General features: G+C 46.7%; 1 protein-coding gene across 16 annotated transcripts in view; it reads right to left on the reverse strand.

Moving 5' to 3' along the window:
• Window positions 1–10,813: 10,813 nt before the first annotated feature.
• The window catches only part of MYBPC1 (myosin binding protein C1), a 168,326-nt gene continuing 164,464 nt past the window's right edge, over window positions 10,814–14,675 (reverse strand). For 14 of the 16 annotated variants that reach the window (XM_040344311.1, XM_040344310.1, XM_040344309.1 and 11 more), the window contains one exon: window positions 10,814–11,391. In XM_040344311.1, coding sequence (XP_040200245.1) covers window positions 11,291–11,391 — 101 coding nt within the window. In that variant the 3' untranslated portion in view covers window positions 10,814–11,290. The remainder of the gene's footprint in view (window positions 11,392–14,675) is intronic. The other 2 variants (XM_040344301.1, XM_040344306.1) reach the window with 2 other exon arrangements.

Below are 14,675 nucleotides of genomic sequence, written 5' to 3' on the forward strand. Positions count from 1 at the left end.
GGTCTGTGTGCTCCGTACACAGTGCTACCCAGTACACAGCGCTGCCCCCTGAGGGGTCTGTGTGCTCCGTACACAGTGCTACCCAGTACACAGCGCTCCCCCTGAGGGGTCTGTGTGCTCCGTACACAGTGCTACCCAGTACACAGCGCTGCCCCCTGAGGGGTCTGTGTGCTCCGTACACAGTGCTACCCAGTACACAGCGCTGCCCCCTGAGGGGTCTGTGTGCTCCGTACACAGTGCTACCCCGTACACAGCGCTCCCCCCTACTCCTCAGGGGTCGGTGTGCTCCGTACACAACGCTCCCCCTGAGGGTCGGTGTGCTCCGTACACAGCGCTCCCCTGAGGGGTCTGGGTACTCCGTACACAGTGCTACCCAGTACACAGCGCTGCCCCCTGAGGGGTCTGTGTGCTCCGTACACAGTGCTACCCAGTACACAGCGCTGCCCCCTGAGGGGTCTGTGTGCTCCGTACACAGTGCTACCCCGTACACAGCGCTCCCCCCTACTCCTCAGGGGTCGGTGTGCTCCGTACACAACGCTCCCCCTGAGGGTCGGTGTGCTCCGTACACAGAGCTCCCCTGAGGGGTCTGGGTACTCCGTACACAGTGCTACCCCGTACACAGCGCTCCCCCCTACTCCTCAGGGGTCGATGTGCTCCGTACACAACGCTCCCCCTGAGGGTCGGTGTGCTCCGTACACAGCGCTCCCCTGAGGGGTCTGTGTGCTCCGTACACAGTGCTACCCAGTACACAGCGCTCCCCCTGAGGGGTCTGTGTGCTCCGTACACAGTGCTACCCAGTACACAGCGCTGCCCCCTGAGGGGTCTGTGTGCTCCGTACACAGTGCTACCCAGTACACAGCGCTGCCCCCTGAGGGGTCTGTGTGCTCCGTACACAGTGCTACCCCGTACACAGCGCTCCCCCCTACTCCTCAGGGGTCGGTGTGCTCCGTACACAACGCTCCCCCTGAGGGTCGGTGTGCTCCGTACACAGCGCTCCCCTGAGGGGTCTGGGTACTCCGTACACAGTGCTACCCAGTACACAGCGCTGCCCCCTGAGGGGTCTGTGTGCTCCGTACACAGTGCTACCCAGTACACAGCGCTGCCCCCTGAGGGGTCTGTGTGCTCCGTACACAGTGCTACCCCGTACACAGCGCTCCCCCCTACTCCTCAGGGGTCGGTGTGCTCCGTACACAACGCTCCCCCTGAGGGTCGGTGTGCTCCGTACACAGAGCTCCCCTGAGGGGTCTGGGTACTCCGTACACAGTGCTACCCCGTACACAGCGCTCCCCCCCTACTCCTCAGGGGTCGATGTGCTCCGTACACAACGCTCCCCCTGAGGGTCGGTGTGCTCCGTACACAGCGCTCCCCTGAGGGGTCTGGGTACTCCGTACACAGTGCTACCCAGTACACAGCGCTCCCCCTGAGGGGTCTGTGTGCTCCGTACACAGTGCTACCCAGTACACAGCGCTCCCCCTGAGGGGCTGTGTGCTCCGTACACAGCGCTGCCCCCTGAGGGGTCTGTGTGCTCCGTACACAGTGCTACCCAGTACACAGCGATGCCCCCTGAGGGGTCTGTGTGCTCCGTACACAGTGCTACCCCGTACACAGCGCTCCCCCTACTCCTCAGGGGTCGGTGTGCTCCGTACACAACACTCCCCCTGAGGGTCGGTGTGCTCCGTACACATCGCTCCCCCTGAGGGGTCTGGGTACTCCGTACACAGTGCTACCCAGTACACAGCGCTCCCCCGGAGGGGTCTGTGTGCTCCGTACACAGTGCTACCCAGCGCTGCCCCCTGAGGGGTCTGTGTGCTCCGTACACAGTGCTACCCAGTACACAGCGCTCCCCCTGAGGGGTCTGTGTGCTCCGTACACAGTGCTACCCAGTACACAGCGCTGCCCCCTGAGGGGTCTGTGTGCTCCGTACACAGTGTTACCCCGTACACAGCGCTCCCCCCTACTCCTCAGGGGTCGGTGTGCTCCGTACACAACGCTCCCCCTGAGGGTCGGTGTGCTCCGTACACAGCGCTACCCCTGAGGGGTCAATGTTCTCCGTACACAGCGCTACTCTGTGCTACCCCATACACAGCACTCCCCCTGAGGGGTCGCCGGTGTGCCCCATACACAGCGCTCCCCTACCCCTCAGGGGTCGGTGTTCTCCGTACACAGCGCTCTCCCTGAGGGGTCAATGTGCTCCGTACACAGCGCCCCCCCTAAAGTTGTCGGTGTGCTCCGTACACAGCGCTCCCCCTACCCCTCAGGGGTCGGTGTGCTCCATACACAGTGCTACCCAGTACACAGCGCTCCCCCTAAGGCAGTGGTTCTCAACCTTTCTAGTGCTGTGACCCCTTGATAACATTTCTCAAGTTGTGGGGACACCTAACAGTAAAATTTTTATAGCGTGGGTTTTTAGCACCCAAGGCAAGACAAGGAATTTGCACCCCTGACCCACGGACATTTAGCGGTCCCCCGAGTCCTTTCCACTTGTACAGTATTAAAACCCCTTAGGGCCCTTTCACACTGGTGCGTTTTTGCCGCGTTTTCGCGGTAAAAATAGCGCTATTAAAACGCTCCCCATGCCCCCTCCATTGAAATGAATTAAAAATGCGGTAAAATCGCGTTTTTTACCGCGATTTTAACGCTCCGTTTTTACCGCATTTTTACCGCGTTTTTACAACGGTTTTTAATTAATTTCAATGGAGGGGGCATGGGGAGCGTTTTATGGGCGTTTGAAAAACGCACCAGTGTGAAAGGGCCCTTATGGTACATTTTAGGATGTACCACTCTTTGTTCTCCTTTCTTTCCCTTGTATCTCCCTCTATCCTAATCCCCCCCCCCCCGCCATTCATCTCTCTAGCCTTCTTTCTAGTTCTCTTATTCTTATTCTTTCACTTTTTCTTTGATCCTCCCCCTCTTTTCCTCTCCCTTCCATGTATTCTCTTTTTATTCCTTCTCTTACTCCTTGGTGGGGGGAAAATGGGATGAGTGGCAGTGGGCAGTGCTGGGGGGGGGGGGGGGGGTTTTGATCAAGGTCACCTGCTGATCTGAGAACTGTAGTGGGGACTTTTAATGGCAACTCTAATCACAGGTAGTGTTGCTCACTGTGTCTCCAGCTCTGTGGTGTCTCGCAGCAGTGACACCTATGCCGAAATCAGAAAATAGGGTCTCCTCCAGCCCCTCCCACTTCACATGCCGCATCAGTCAGCTGACCTCTAGTCTCTGCCCCACAGCCATGCTGTGAACTGATTGGGCAGCTGTGAAGAGGCGAAGCCGAGTGGGCGGCTGTGGGCTCCAGGAACAGCCCAGGTTTTGGTGACCCCTGGCAAATAGTCATTCGACCCCTGGAGGGGTCCCGACCCCCAGGTTGAGAACCACTGCCCTAAGGGGTCAGTGTGCTCCGTACACAGCGATACCCCATACACAGAGCTTTGTCTGAGGGGTCGGCGTGCTCCATACACAGCGCTCCCCCTGAGGGGTCGGCATGCTCCGTACACAGAGCTCCCCCTAAAGTGGTCGGCGTGCTCCGTACACAGCGCTCCCCCTGAGGGGTCGGCGTGCTCCGTACACAGCGCTCCCCCTGAGGGGTTGGCGTGCTCCGTACACACCGCTCTCCCTGAGGGGTCGGCGTGTATCATACACAGCCTCCCCCTGAGGGGTTGGCGTGCTCCGTACACACCGCTCTCCCTGAGGGGTCGGCGTGCTCCGTACACAGCGCTCCCCCTGAGGGGTCGGCGTGCTCCGTACACAGCGCTCCCCCTGAGGGGTTGGCGTGCTCCGTACACACCGCTCTCCCTGAGGGGTCGGCGTGTATCATACACAGCCTCCCCCTGAGGGGTCGGCATGCTCCGTACACAGCGCTCTCCCTGAGGGGTGGGTGTGCTATGTACACAGCGCTCCTCTGAGGAGTCGTGTTTTCCCTTTTACCCACTTCAATATTTTCACTCCTTTCCTGCTCAGGCCAATTTTCAGCTCAGGTCATGCAACACTGTACTCATGTGACATTTTTATTCACACAAATAGAGCTTTCTTTTGGTGGCATTTAAAGGAGAATGCCAGGCAAAAACTTTTTTCCATGTCCTCAGGGCCGCTGATAGGCCAGTACAACTGGCCCTGTTGTACCAGGCCCCGGCCAGCAGGGGGGCCCGGCAACCTGATCAGATAATTAATAAAATGTAAAAAAATAAAAATCCCCCAGCCATGTCCCTTAACGACAACATCATCCCCCCACCAAAGCCCCCCTGACCCGCCACGTTTAGATTTTACGTTTTTTGTTTATGATCGCTAATTGAAGTAGCGGCAGAGAAGGGACTAATTTCTGTATTTCGGACGCGGAAGAATACCTCTTCCGCGGCCGCTCCTCATGCTGGCTCAAGTCCCGGCCAGCACGTCGCCTGTGTAGTGCCGTCCTCCGGGTGGCGCGGAGTGATTCCTTCCTGTCTCTGAGTCTCTCCGCGTGAGAAGTAACAGTGGGGCGACTCAGGCGCGCAGCGGCGGCAGAAGTTTCCCATCTAACTGACCCTCAAGTCCAGGCAGTAGCAGCCATCAGGGAAGAAGTGATTCCTTGGGCCCAGGCAGCTAAAAATGACACAGGTGTGTGCTTGGGGGGGGGGCTTCAAGATCTCCTACTACTATTGCAGCAGCAGTAGCGTGTATACATTATGGCATGATTGGCATCGGCATGGGTGGCTCTGTCTGCCCATAACACATGTGCTGCCTGCCAAAACAGTGCCACCCATGCCATGCCGCCAATGCCGTAATGTGCTGCAGACAGTGCCACCCATGATGGTAATGTCATAACACATGTGCTGCCTGCAGAGACAATGCCTACCCATGATGCCAATGGCATTATGCCATTGGTGGCATGGGTGGCAGTGTCAGCAGGTAGAACATGCGTTATGGCATTAGCGTCATGGATGGCACTGTCTGCAGCACAATATGGCATTGGAAGCATTGTAGGCACTGTCTGCAGCACAATATAGCATGGGTGGCACTGGCTGCAGGTAGCACATGCGTTATGGCATTGGGTCATGGGTGGCACTGTCTGCAGCACATTGCGGCATGGGTGGCACTGTCTGCAGGTAGCACATGCATTATGGCCCATAACACATGTGCTGCCTGCAGAGACAGTGCCGCCAATGCTGCAATGTGCTGCAGACAGTGCCACCCATGCCTCCAATGCTGTAATGTGCTGCAGACAGTGCCACCCATGCCTCCAATGCTCTAATGTGCTGCAGACAGTGCCACCCATGCTGCCAATAGCATTATGCCATTGGCGGCATGGGTGGCACTGTTTGCAGCACAATATGGTATTGGCATGGGTGGCACTGTCTGCAGTACATTATGTAATTGGCAGCATGGGTGGCACTGTCTCTGCAGTACATAATGGCATTGGCATGTCCCGCTGTCAAGTCGCTGGGCCAGGGGTAGGGCTGAAGGAGGGGCCAGGTGCTGGACCAGGGGTGGAGCTGAAGGGGGCCAGGTAGGCTGTACGGGGCCCCATGATTTCTATCAGCGGCCCTGCATGTCCTTGTTGCTTATCTTCTACCTTCACCGAATATGGCATCCATCTTTTTCTTAGCTCAGTAGTTGCTCTGTAATAGCATGATGATATTTAATAATAAATTGGCTCTTATATTATCACCTATGTTATTTTCAGAATAAAGGTCATGTGACATTGTTAACACATGCAATCAATGTTCATGACTTGGCCTGTTAGTAGCCCAGCTCTTCCATTTGCCTTGTGTATAGGACAGGGCACCTTTTAGTCTCATTTTATTAACCACTTAAGCCCCGGACCATTTTGCTGGCCAAAGACCAGAGCATTTTTTTGTGATCACTGCGTCGCTTTAACTGACGTGCGATGTGACTGCCAAACAAAATTGACGTCCTTTTTTACCCACAAATAGAGCTTTCTATTGGTGGTATTTGCTCACCTCGGCTGTTTTTATTTTTTGCAGTATAAACAAAAATAGAGCAACAATTTTGAAAAAAAATTCAATATTTTTTACTTTTTGCTATAATAAATATCCCCAAAAAATCTCTAAAAAAACAACATTTTTCCACAGTTTAGGGAGATATTCTTCTACATATTTTTGGTAAAAAAAATCGCAATAAGCGTATATTGATTGGTTTGTGCAAATGTTATAGTGTCTACAAAATAGGGGATAATTTTATGGCATTTTTATTATTATTATTATTTTTACTAGTAATGGCGGCGATCAGCGATTTATATCGTGACTGCAACTTTGTGGTAGACACATTGGACACTTTTGACACATTTTTGGGACCATTGTAATTTTTACAGTAATCAGTGCTATAAAAATGCACCGATTACAGTGATGGCAGTGAATGGGTTAACCACTAGGTGGCACTGAAGGGTTTAAGTGTGTCCTAGGGAGTGCTTCTAACTATTAGGGGGCGTGGCTACGAGTGACACGTCACTGATCGCTGTTCCCGATGAGAGGGAACAGATGATCAGTGACGGTGTCGCTAGACAGAACGGGGAGATAGAAAAAAGGTGTGGGTTGGGTCCGCGCAGCAGAGAAACAAACACACAACAGCGAGTAAAAAATGCTGGTAAAAGGAGAACTGCTGCCCCTACTATTTACTACCACTAGGTGGAGTAAAGGAATGGAAAAAAGGGGGAAAATGTAGGCATGGCGCTGTTCTAGTTGAAGGGATATTTGCTGCTGTTAGAAAAGACTAGATTCAAAAATAAATGTGGTGTTATCCCCCAGCTGGGTATTGGCTGTGAAAGAATCGTGATTCAATGAGAAGTGTGGAACGTGAAATGTGAATCTCATAAATAATGTTGTTCCCTCAGCCGGGTGTTTGCTAATGTGATATACCCTAGGCCAGGTATTAGTAAGTGCTGAACTGATGCTAATTATAAGTGTGACATCAAAACACAGTGAACAGAGTATAACATCAAAACATAATTAAATTGGAATAAATTAAATAAAATGAATGGACCCTCCTGCCAGGTGTTTACTATTAAACCCTTGGCCGGGTAATAGATAAGGTGCATAAATCAAGTCCATATAAAGTTCATGGAAAAATCATGGAAAAAAAAATCAACACAGTGAATAAAAATTGATAATATTGTGACTCGAAAAAGAAAAAGTGATGAGGTGACTTTGTGCTTAAAACTTCAGCGTTGCTGGGTGAACCATTAGGACCCTTCTCTGTGCGTGATAAACTGTGCTCTTTACAAAAGTTGCACTCACCAGATTCTTCTTACCCTCCAGGGGTATGACACAGTCACAGTATTAGTGCCACTGTGTAGCAACCTGAGGGAAAAATGGGGCCGGTTCCAGGCTCTGTTTACGATCCTCCAAGGCGTTTTATGCGGAAGAAGAAAGTTAAAATAAAGTTTAATGTGAAAAAAGCATTTAAATACTCACATGGTACATAAACAAATTAGGCAGATAAAAAGAAAACAAACTGGCGCTGAACACCCAGTGTTTGCAGCCCAGACCGGAAGTGTTGAACCGACGTGCCTGTAACTCCGCCCTACGTGTTTCATCTATCTGACGTCATCGGGAGCGTCGGTTCAACACTTCCGGTCTGGGCTGCAAACACTGGGTGTTCAGTGCCAGTTTGTGTTCTTTTTAACTGCCTAATTTGTTTATGTACCATGTGAGTATTTAAACGTTTTTTTCACATTAAACTTTATTTTACGGATTCACACTATGGGCATCCTTTCTTCTTATTTTTTTAAAAACTTCCTGTGATAATGTGTACTTCATGCATCCTGCTTTTGTATATTCTAATAATTTCTCTTCATCCCCTCACTGAAGCACTTCACCCCTGCTTCAGCTGTTTTGTTAATGTTTTTTTCACTATCATGCACTTTTTGTGAACATTCACATTCTTTACACTACTGGATGCGCTGCATTGCCCACACCATTATGGGATGGGGTTAAAAATGCGTTAGGACAATATCCAGTTATTCACATATCTATTTATATACGTATGTGTCTTTAATCATTGTTTTTCAACATACTACGAACGTTTTTTAATTGTTAGTGATCTGCTATGTTTTTGTGTACCCACTATATGTAATTGGGAATTTAGAATCTGGAACCCGAAATCTAGTAAAATCCAACCCCCTCCCCCCCTTTTTTTTCTCCCCTCTGCCCTGGTCATTTTTACTATTAACATATATATATATATAGAGTTATAATGTAATGGGTGGATTATTTCCATCCATATGATTTATCTGTTTTTTATTTACAAGTTTTTGATGCTGTCTATTTTGTTGTTCATGCACAGCGCGGACCATGGACGCCTGGTCCTCCACCCTTCCTCTGCCCGTTTTTCTGGAGCTAGCTCCCACTGCTGGTGTGCTATCACTGGATCACGTTTTTGCTCTTTACATGGGCTGGGCGTTTTTATTACGTTTTTCCCCCTTTTGGCTGGGTTCGTTGTGTCCTCTCGGTTATGTGCGGCGCGCCTCTGTGATTCGCTGCTGTTTTTTACACGGCCTTCTGTGTCCCCTTCCCCTTTGGTGTGGGGTTTCATGGGCGCCACTATTTTGACATCAACGGCGCATGCACGCTAAACTATGACCCCCCGTGGGGTGGCGTCATTTCCGGCTGGAGTGCCGCCCTTCCGGTGAGGATATTCATAAGAACGGCAAACGCCGCTGCCCTGTTGCTACACACAGGATTGCAGCACCTGTGCATAGACCCCCACCGCTCTCTGGTCTCTCCCCCTTGCTGATTTTGTTGCGACGGATCAGGTAACTTTTTTACGGCTTGTCACCAATGGGCTACCTTTGGTAGCCATATTTACAAATATTCCCCACGCAACCTAACTTTCCATCTTCCTGCAGACACTGTTATATTCACTGATAGAACTAACTCTCTGTCGGTCGGTGCTGAGGTGGTTACCTCCTCTCCAATGCTTGGCCATTTGGCAACCTGTTATTTGAAATTTATTCAAGCCTAGGGTTTGTCAGAGGGATTTCGGTCGGGGCCTTCACGCCCATCCATTTTTACTGTTTACCAACAGCTTGTGTTATAGCCCAACCTTTTGACTTCTACACACAACGGTGAGCCAATAATTTTTTTTTTTTTTTGCATAATATGTCCTTGTCATTTAGGTATTGCTTTTTCTTTCTCTGCGTATTTCAGAGCACCTACCACATGCCCAGGAGGCTGGTTAGGTAAAAAGCGTTGTACACTCCTTACCCCATTATCAGTGCTTGGATCGACATTTTTTGAGATTCGATTGATCCGTAAGTTTAAAACTAATTTTTTGTTTTGAATGCTTCTACACGGCTGTTTTATGCAGACACTAAGCATGGGTGCCTCTTTAAATGAGCTTTTACCCGAATGAACGATTATCTAAATCTCGTCTTTGACTATTATGCATGACACTACCTAAGTCTATCTATGATTGGTCATTGGCTCGCTGGGTGTTTTTGGTCTGGATCTATATGCATTTGATGCGTGGGTTGGTTCGCATACTGCATGGGCAACAACATGTTAGCAGCTTTTTAACATTTTATTTGTGATTTTTATATGTGTTTTATGTATAAACTGGTTTGACTAATTGACATCTTTTGATGTTTTTCTGTTTATGTCATGTATGTCTGTTATTAGACTCCTATGCTCCTGATGAAGCGTCTTGTACGCGAAACATGTCGAGAGTAAAAGCAAGATCTACTATTGTGCATATCGGATTCAACTTCAAACACTTAGGCCCTGTACACACGATCAGTCCAAACTGATGAAAACAGACTGAAGTTCAGTTTCATCGGTCCAAACTGACCGTGTGTAGGCCCCATCGGTCTGTTGTCCTTCGGTTCAAAAACAGAGAACTTGCTTTAAAATTGGACGGATGGACGCCTGACCGATAGGTCAAAACCGATGGTTAGTACGCAAAAGCATCGGTTCCAAACCTGGGCATGCTCAGAATCAAGTTGACGCATGCTTGGAAGCATTGAACTTCATTTTTCTCTGCACGTTGTTGTGTTTTACGTCACTGCATTGGACTCGATCGGTTTTTGAACTGATGGTGTGTAGGCACATCAGACCATCAGTCAGCTTCATCGGTTAACCGATGAAACTGAACTTCAGTCCGTTTTCATCAGTTTGGACTGATCGTGTGTACAGGGCCTAAAAGTTTTTTACATACCTTTCTGATGCTATGCGTTCTTATGTTATGAATGTATCTGCATAAGTATAAACCCTTCTCTTACTTTGTGTTAGATGGACTGATATCATATGCTGACATTGTCTTATGAAATTGTGTATACAAGTTTCTATCTATGCGTTTTTTATAAATAAATATTTATAGGTCGTTTACATTAATTACCTGTACCGCCAAAAGTCCAATTTATTAGTCCATCAATTTCGTCAATACATATATGCAATAGCTATATAGGTTACAATAGAGAGTATAGTATTGCAGCTTTTACTTCAGTGCATGTGCTGCCTGTTCTTCACAGGTCCAAATCAAAAGGCAATCTCCGTAAAGGCTTGCAAGCAGTAAGATTTTTTAGTTAGACCTAAAAGAAAATACTGTGCATGTGCAGAACAACATGACCCTCTTGGCTTGAAAAAGGACAGGTGCACGCCCTTGCTTTTGATATGGCCACTTGCTTATCTGAGGTATGTACAAGAGGGAATACTTAGTAAAGTAAGGGCGTGGTGGATGTGGATTGTTAAACTAAGGTTTCCTAAAAGCTTGCTATCCTTTAAAGTGGAAAAAAAACATTTTACTTCTACACTACAGCATGTTACTGGGCTTCTGGGAATGAGAAAAGCAATTTATAAAACCGTCACAAATGAAAATAAGAACACTTCTCTAAGGAGGAACATATTTTTTGTTTATTGTACAATAATTAAATTTCATTGTTTATTCAGCAGTATTGCCTTATTATGCCTGATGAGACCTACTTGGAGAAAGAAAACGCTAACAAAGCTGCTGCATGAAATCTTTGCCATATATCATTGATATGTAAGGCCATATATTAAACCACAAAACAAAGTCTAATTAAATGTATGTAATTATCTTCTTTGAACAAGTCAAGTATTTTGCTGCTTCAAGAAGGGATATCAATTATCCATACCATGTCTTGTTGTAGAAAAGCCCCAAGCCAAACATTAAGCTCATCCATCTCTTCCCCAGGCCAACTCATGCATTATTTTTATCGGTCACAAATATGTAAAGACAACAGACACAAAAAGACTATAATTTTATAAATGCAGCTTCGGGATCAAACACTGTAATGTTGACATTCAGATTCAATGCCGTATTAAAGCATCTGGCTTTATGGACTTGCTCATGCTCTCTCCTGCTTACTGGCATTCCGCTCGCGCAAGTAAGAATCGATGACAGACAAAGGCACACCTTGCATTAGAAGGCGAAAGAATGTGATCCCACCTGTAAAGCAGAATATTGACAAGTTAAGATAACATAGAATGATTCAATTTTCTGCATCCACTTCCAAGCAGCTTTTGTTTTATTGTTTTGTTTGTTCACCGCTGGCCAATGATCTAAAAGCTCACTTTAAATATCTGACAATGAAATTCATTTTCCGCATACACATTATTTGAATTATGAACAAAAAGTTCATGTATAAACGCATTAGAAAGCCATGAAATTAAAATATCTAAAGTGTAAAATGTTTTTGTTTAGTTTAGAATATAGTAGGGAATGTTTAAAACCTGTATCTGTCTGTTTTTATACATACAGTATCCCCCATTGGGGATTTTTACCTTTCTTATCCTGTGCTAGGGACACAACAGGAAGTGACAGGAAACCCCCTCTTAGGCCAATGTCACCTAAAATGGATCTACCCAATGAAAGCTGGCCTTCACCTCCCATTGCAGTGGCAACAATAATATTTGAAAAGTCCCTGTTTTGTATATGGAGTAAAATTTCAGTAAGTTCAGACATAAGCTGTATAGGGGTGAAATATACTGTTGAACAGAATTTTAATTTATTCCAGGTTTTCATTTGAAAGAACTGGAACAGGGATTCCCTTAAACATCATTTTTTTGTTCTTGGCTTCTCCAAAGTCTTATGCCACGTACACACGATCATTTTTCGGCATGAAAAAAAACTACGTTTTTTAAAACGTCATTTAAAATGATCGTTGTTTTTCAAAATGTCGTTTTTCGTGTTGTAAAAAATGATCGTGTGGGAAAAAACGACGTTTTTAACCCGCACATGCCCAGAAGCAAGTTATGAGACGGGAGCGCTCGTTCAGGTAAAACTACCATTCATAATGGAGTAAGCACATTCATCACACTGTAACAGACAAAAAAGCGTGAATCGTCTTTTACTAACAAGGAATCAGCTAAAAACAGCCCAAAGGCGAATAGAACTTCCCCTTTACAGTGCCGTCATACGTGGTATACGTCACCGCGCTTTGTTCATCATTTTTCAAAAACGATGGTGTGTGGGCAACATCGTTTTTAATGATGAAGTTGGAAAAACTTCATTTTTTTTCATGATGAAAAATGTCATTTTTTTTCATGCCGAAAAACGACCGTGTGTACACGGCATAAGACCCCATACACACTATACAACCTTTGTTGTCTGATTTAGCAAAACCATGGTCTGCCTGATTGCATACAAATTGAAACTCTGATGCCGCGTATACACGACCGTTATTCATGTCATTAAAAAAAACAACGTTTTTCTCGATGTGATTCCTCTCAAGCCTGTCTTGCATACACACGTTCATGAAAAATATGCTCGAGCAAAGCGTGGTGACGTACAACACGTACGACAACACGTACAACGGCACTATAAAGGGGAAGTTCCATTCGAATGGCGCCACCCTTTGTGCTGCTTTTGCTGATTTCGTGTTACCGCGTGTTAGTAAAAGTTTGGTGAGAGACGATTCGTGCTTTTCAGTCTTCGTGCTTTTCAGTCTGTTACAGCGTTGACGAATGTGCTATCTGTATTACAAATGCTAGTTTTACCAGAACGAGCGCTCCCGTCTCATAACTTGCTTCTGAGCATGCGCGGTTATTGCCCCCCGTACACGAGACACAACGTGAAAAAGAATGACGTGAAAAACGACGAGAAAAAATAGAGCAGGTTCTAAATTTTTAACAGGGATTCGAGAAAAATGCTCTGGAGTTTGTGTACGCGGCATTAAGGTTTGACCTCATATTATATGGTTTTGGTAAATCTGAAGGAAAAAATCTACAGAAAATTGTATAGCGTGTATCCAGCTTTAGGCAGGCCACACACGGTTTGAATTTCCTGCTGAACCGGCCGAGGTTTGTAGATTGAACTGACATCAAGTTGGATGCAACCAGCATGCCGGGTTCTACCTGTGAACCCGGCATGCTGGTTGCATCCAACTTGATGTTATTGTCTTCTCCTGGCTGGGAAGGCTTTCCCACCCCTCTGCCAGAAGACAATGGCCCGGCAGAAGGGATTCCCACATCAACACTGTCTGTGTTGATGGGGGAATCAAGTGAATTTCTTTCCTGCATCCTGTGGTTGCTGGAAAGAAATTTGCTCTGTGTATGGCCAGCCTTACAATTCACACAAATGAAATTAAATTTGAAGGTGCCTGGGCAGGACTGGGCGTTCCTAATTGATTGACATCCTTCCGACCGGCGCATACAGCGCGTCACGAGTTGCCGAAAGAAGCCGGACTGCGAGTCGGCTCTATACGGCGCCTGCGCACCGACGTTCGGCTTCTTTCGGCAACTCGTGACGCGCTGTATGCGCCGGTCAGAAGGATGTCAATCAATTAGGAACGCCCAGTTCCGCACATTACATACCCGGAAGCGGCGGTGAAAATACGGTATGTACGGCACTGAAAAAAAAGAACAGCCGATTGTCATTCTGACAACTCGGCTGAATGTCATGTTAAAACATTTTTTTTTTGGGTGAACCCCCGCTTTAATTAGTTATACTGATAAATTCACTGCAAAGAAAAGACTTATTGATTGAAATTGTCCCAAAAAGTAATTCCTTATTATCTTTAAAAAAAAGTAATCAGCTGACCTGCCCTGTGCAGCCCTACCCACATATGTGGTGCCCTATGAGTGGTTGGGCAGAGCTCAGAATCCTGGAATTAGTCCTAGTCCATATTGGGAAGGTACATAGAACATAAAAACAATATAATTTTTTTTATGAAATTTGAAAAAAACAATAAGAAAAAGGTAATCATTGTTTCACTAGATAAAAGCTAGATATGTAGACCCCCTGACTTTTTATTTAATGCTATTTTTATCTGGAAGGACATTTATACACTATAATCTACCAATCCCAGCAAATATTTATGTACTGTAATTTTAGACCTAGTCCCAGCCTGCTTTATGCTACATCCCACTTTATAAATTTGCTTTTCTATATAATTATGTTTCAAGTTAATTTTAAAACTTGGAATAAATGCTCTAGATTTCTTGGGACATTTTCTTTCTTTGTGCTGCAAACTGGCGGATGATGTGTTCATACTTATGTATAATCATACAAACCAATCAGATGTTTTACTTCTTCTCTACACTTGGCAAATGTCAGGTTCAGTCCTTCTTAATCGTGCAGGCTTATTTAGGTAGTAAACTAAGATGACTATTTACATGCTGGTATAGTCCATCGCAACCAGGTTTTCTTTTTGTTTTCCTCATTTAACTACACTAACAAACATCTTTGCACTTCGTTGTTGCTCTTTGCACTGGAATCAACTTGGTTTTCCT

This window comes from Rana temporaria, chromosome 3 (genome assembly GCF_905171775.1).
Source record: "Rana temporaria chromosome 3, aRanTem1.1, whole genome shotgun sequence".
Lineage (NCBI taxonomy): Eukaryota > Metazoa > Chordata > Amphibia > Anura > Ranidae > Rana > Rana temporaria.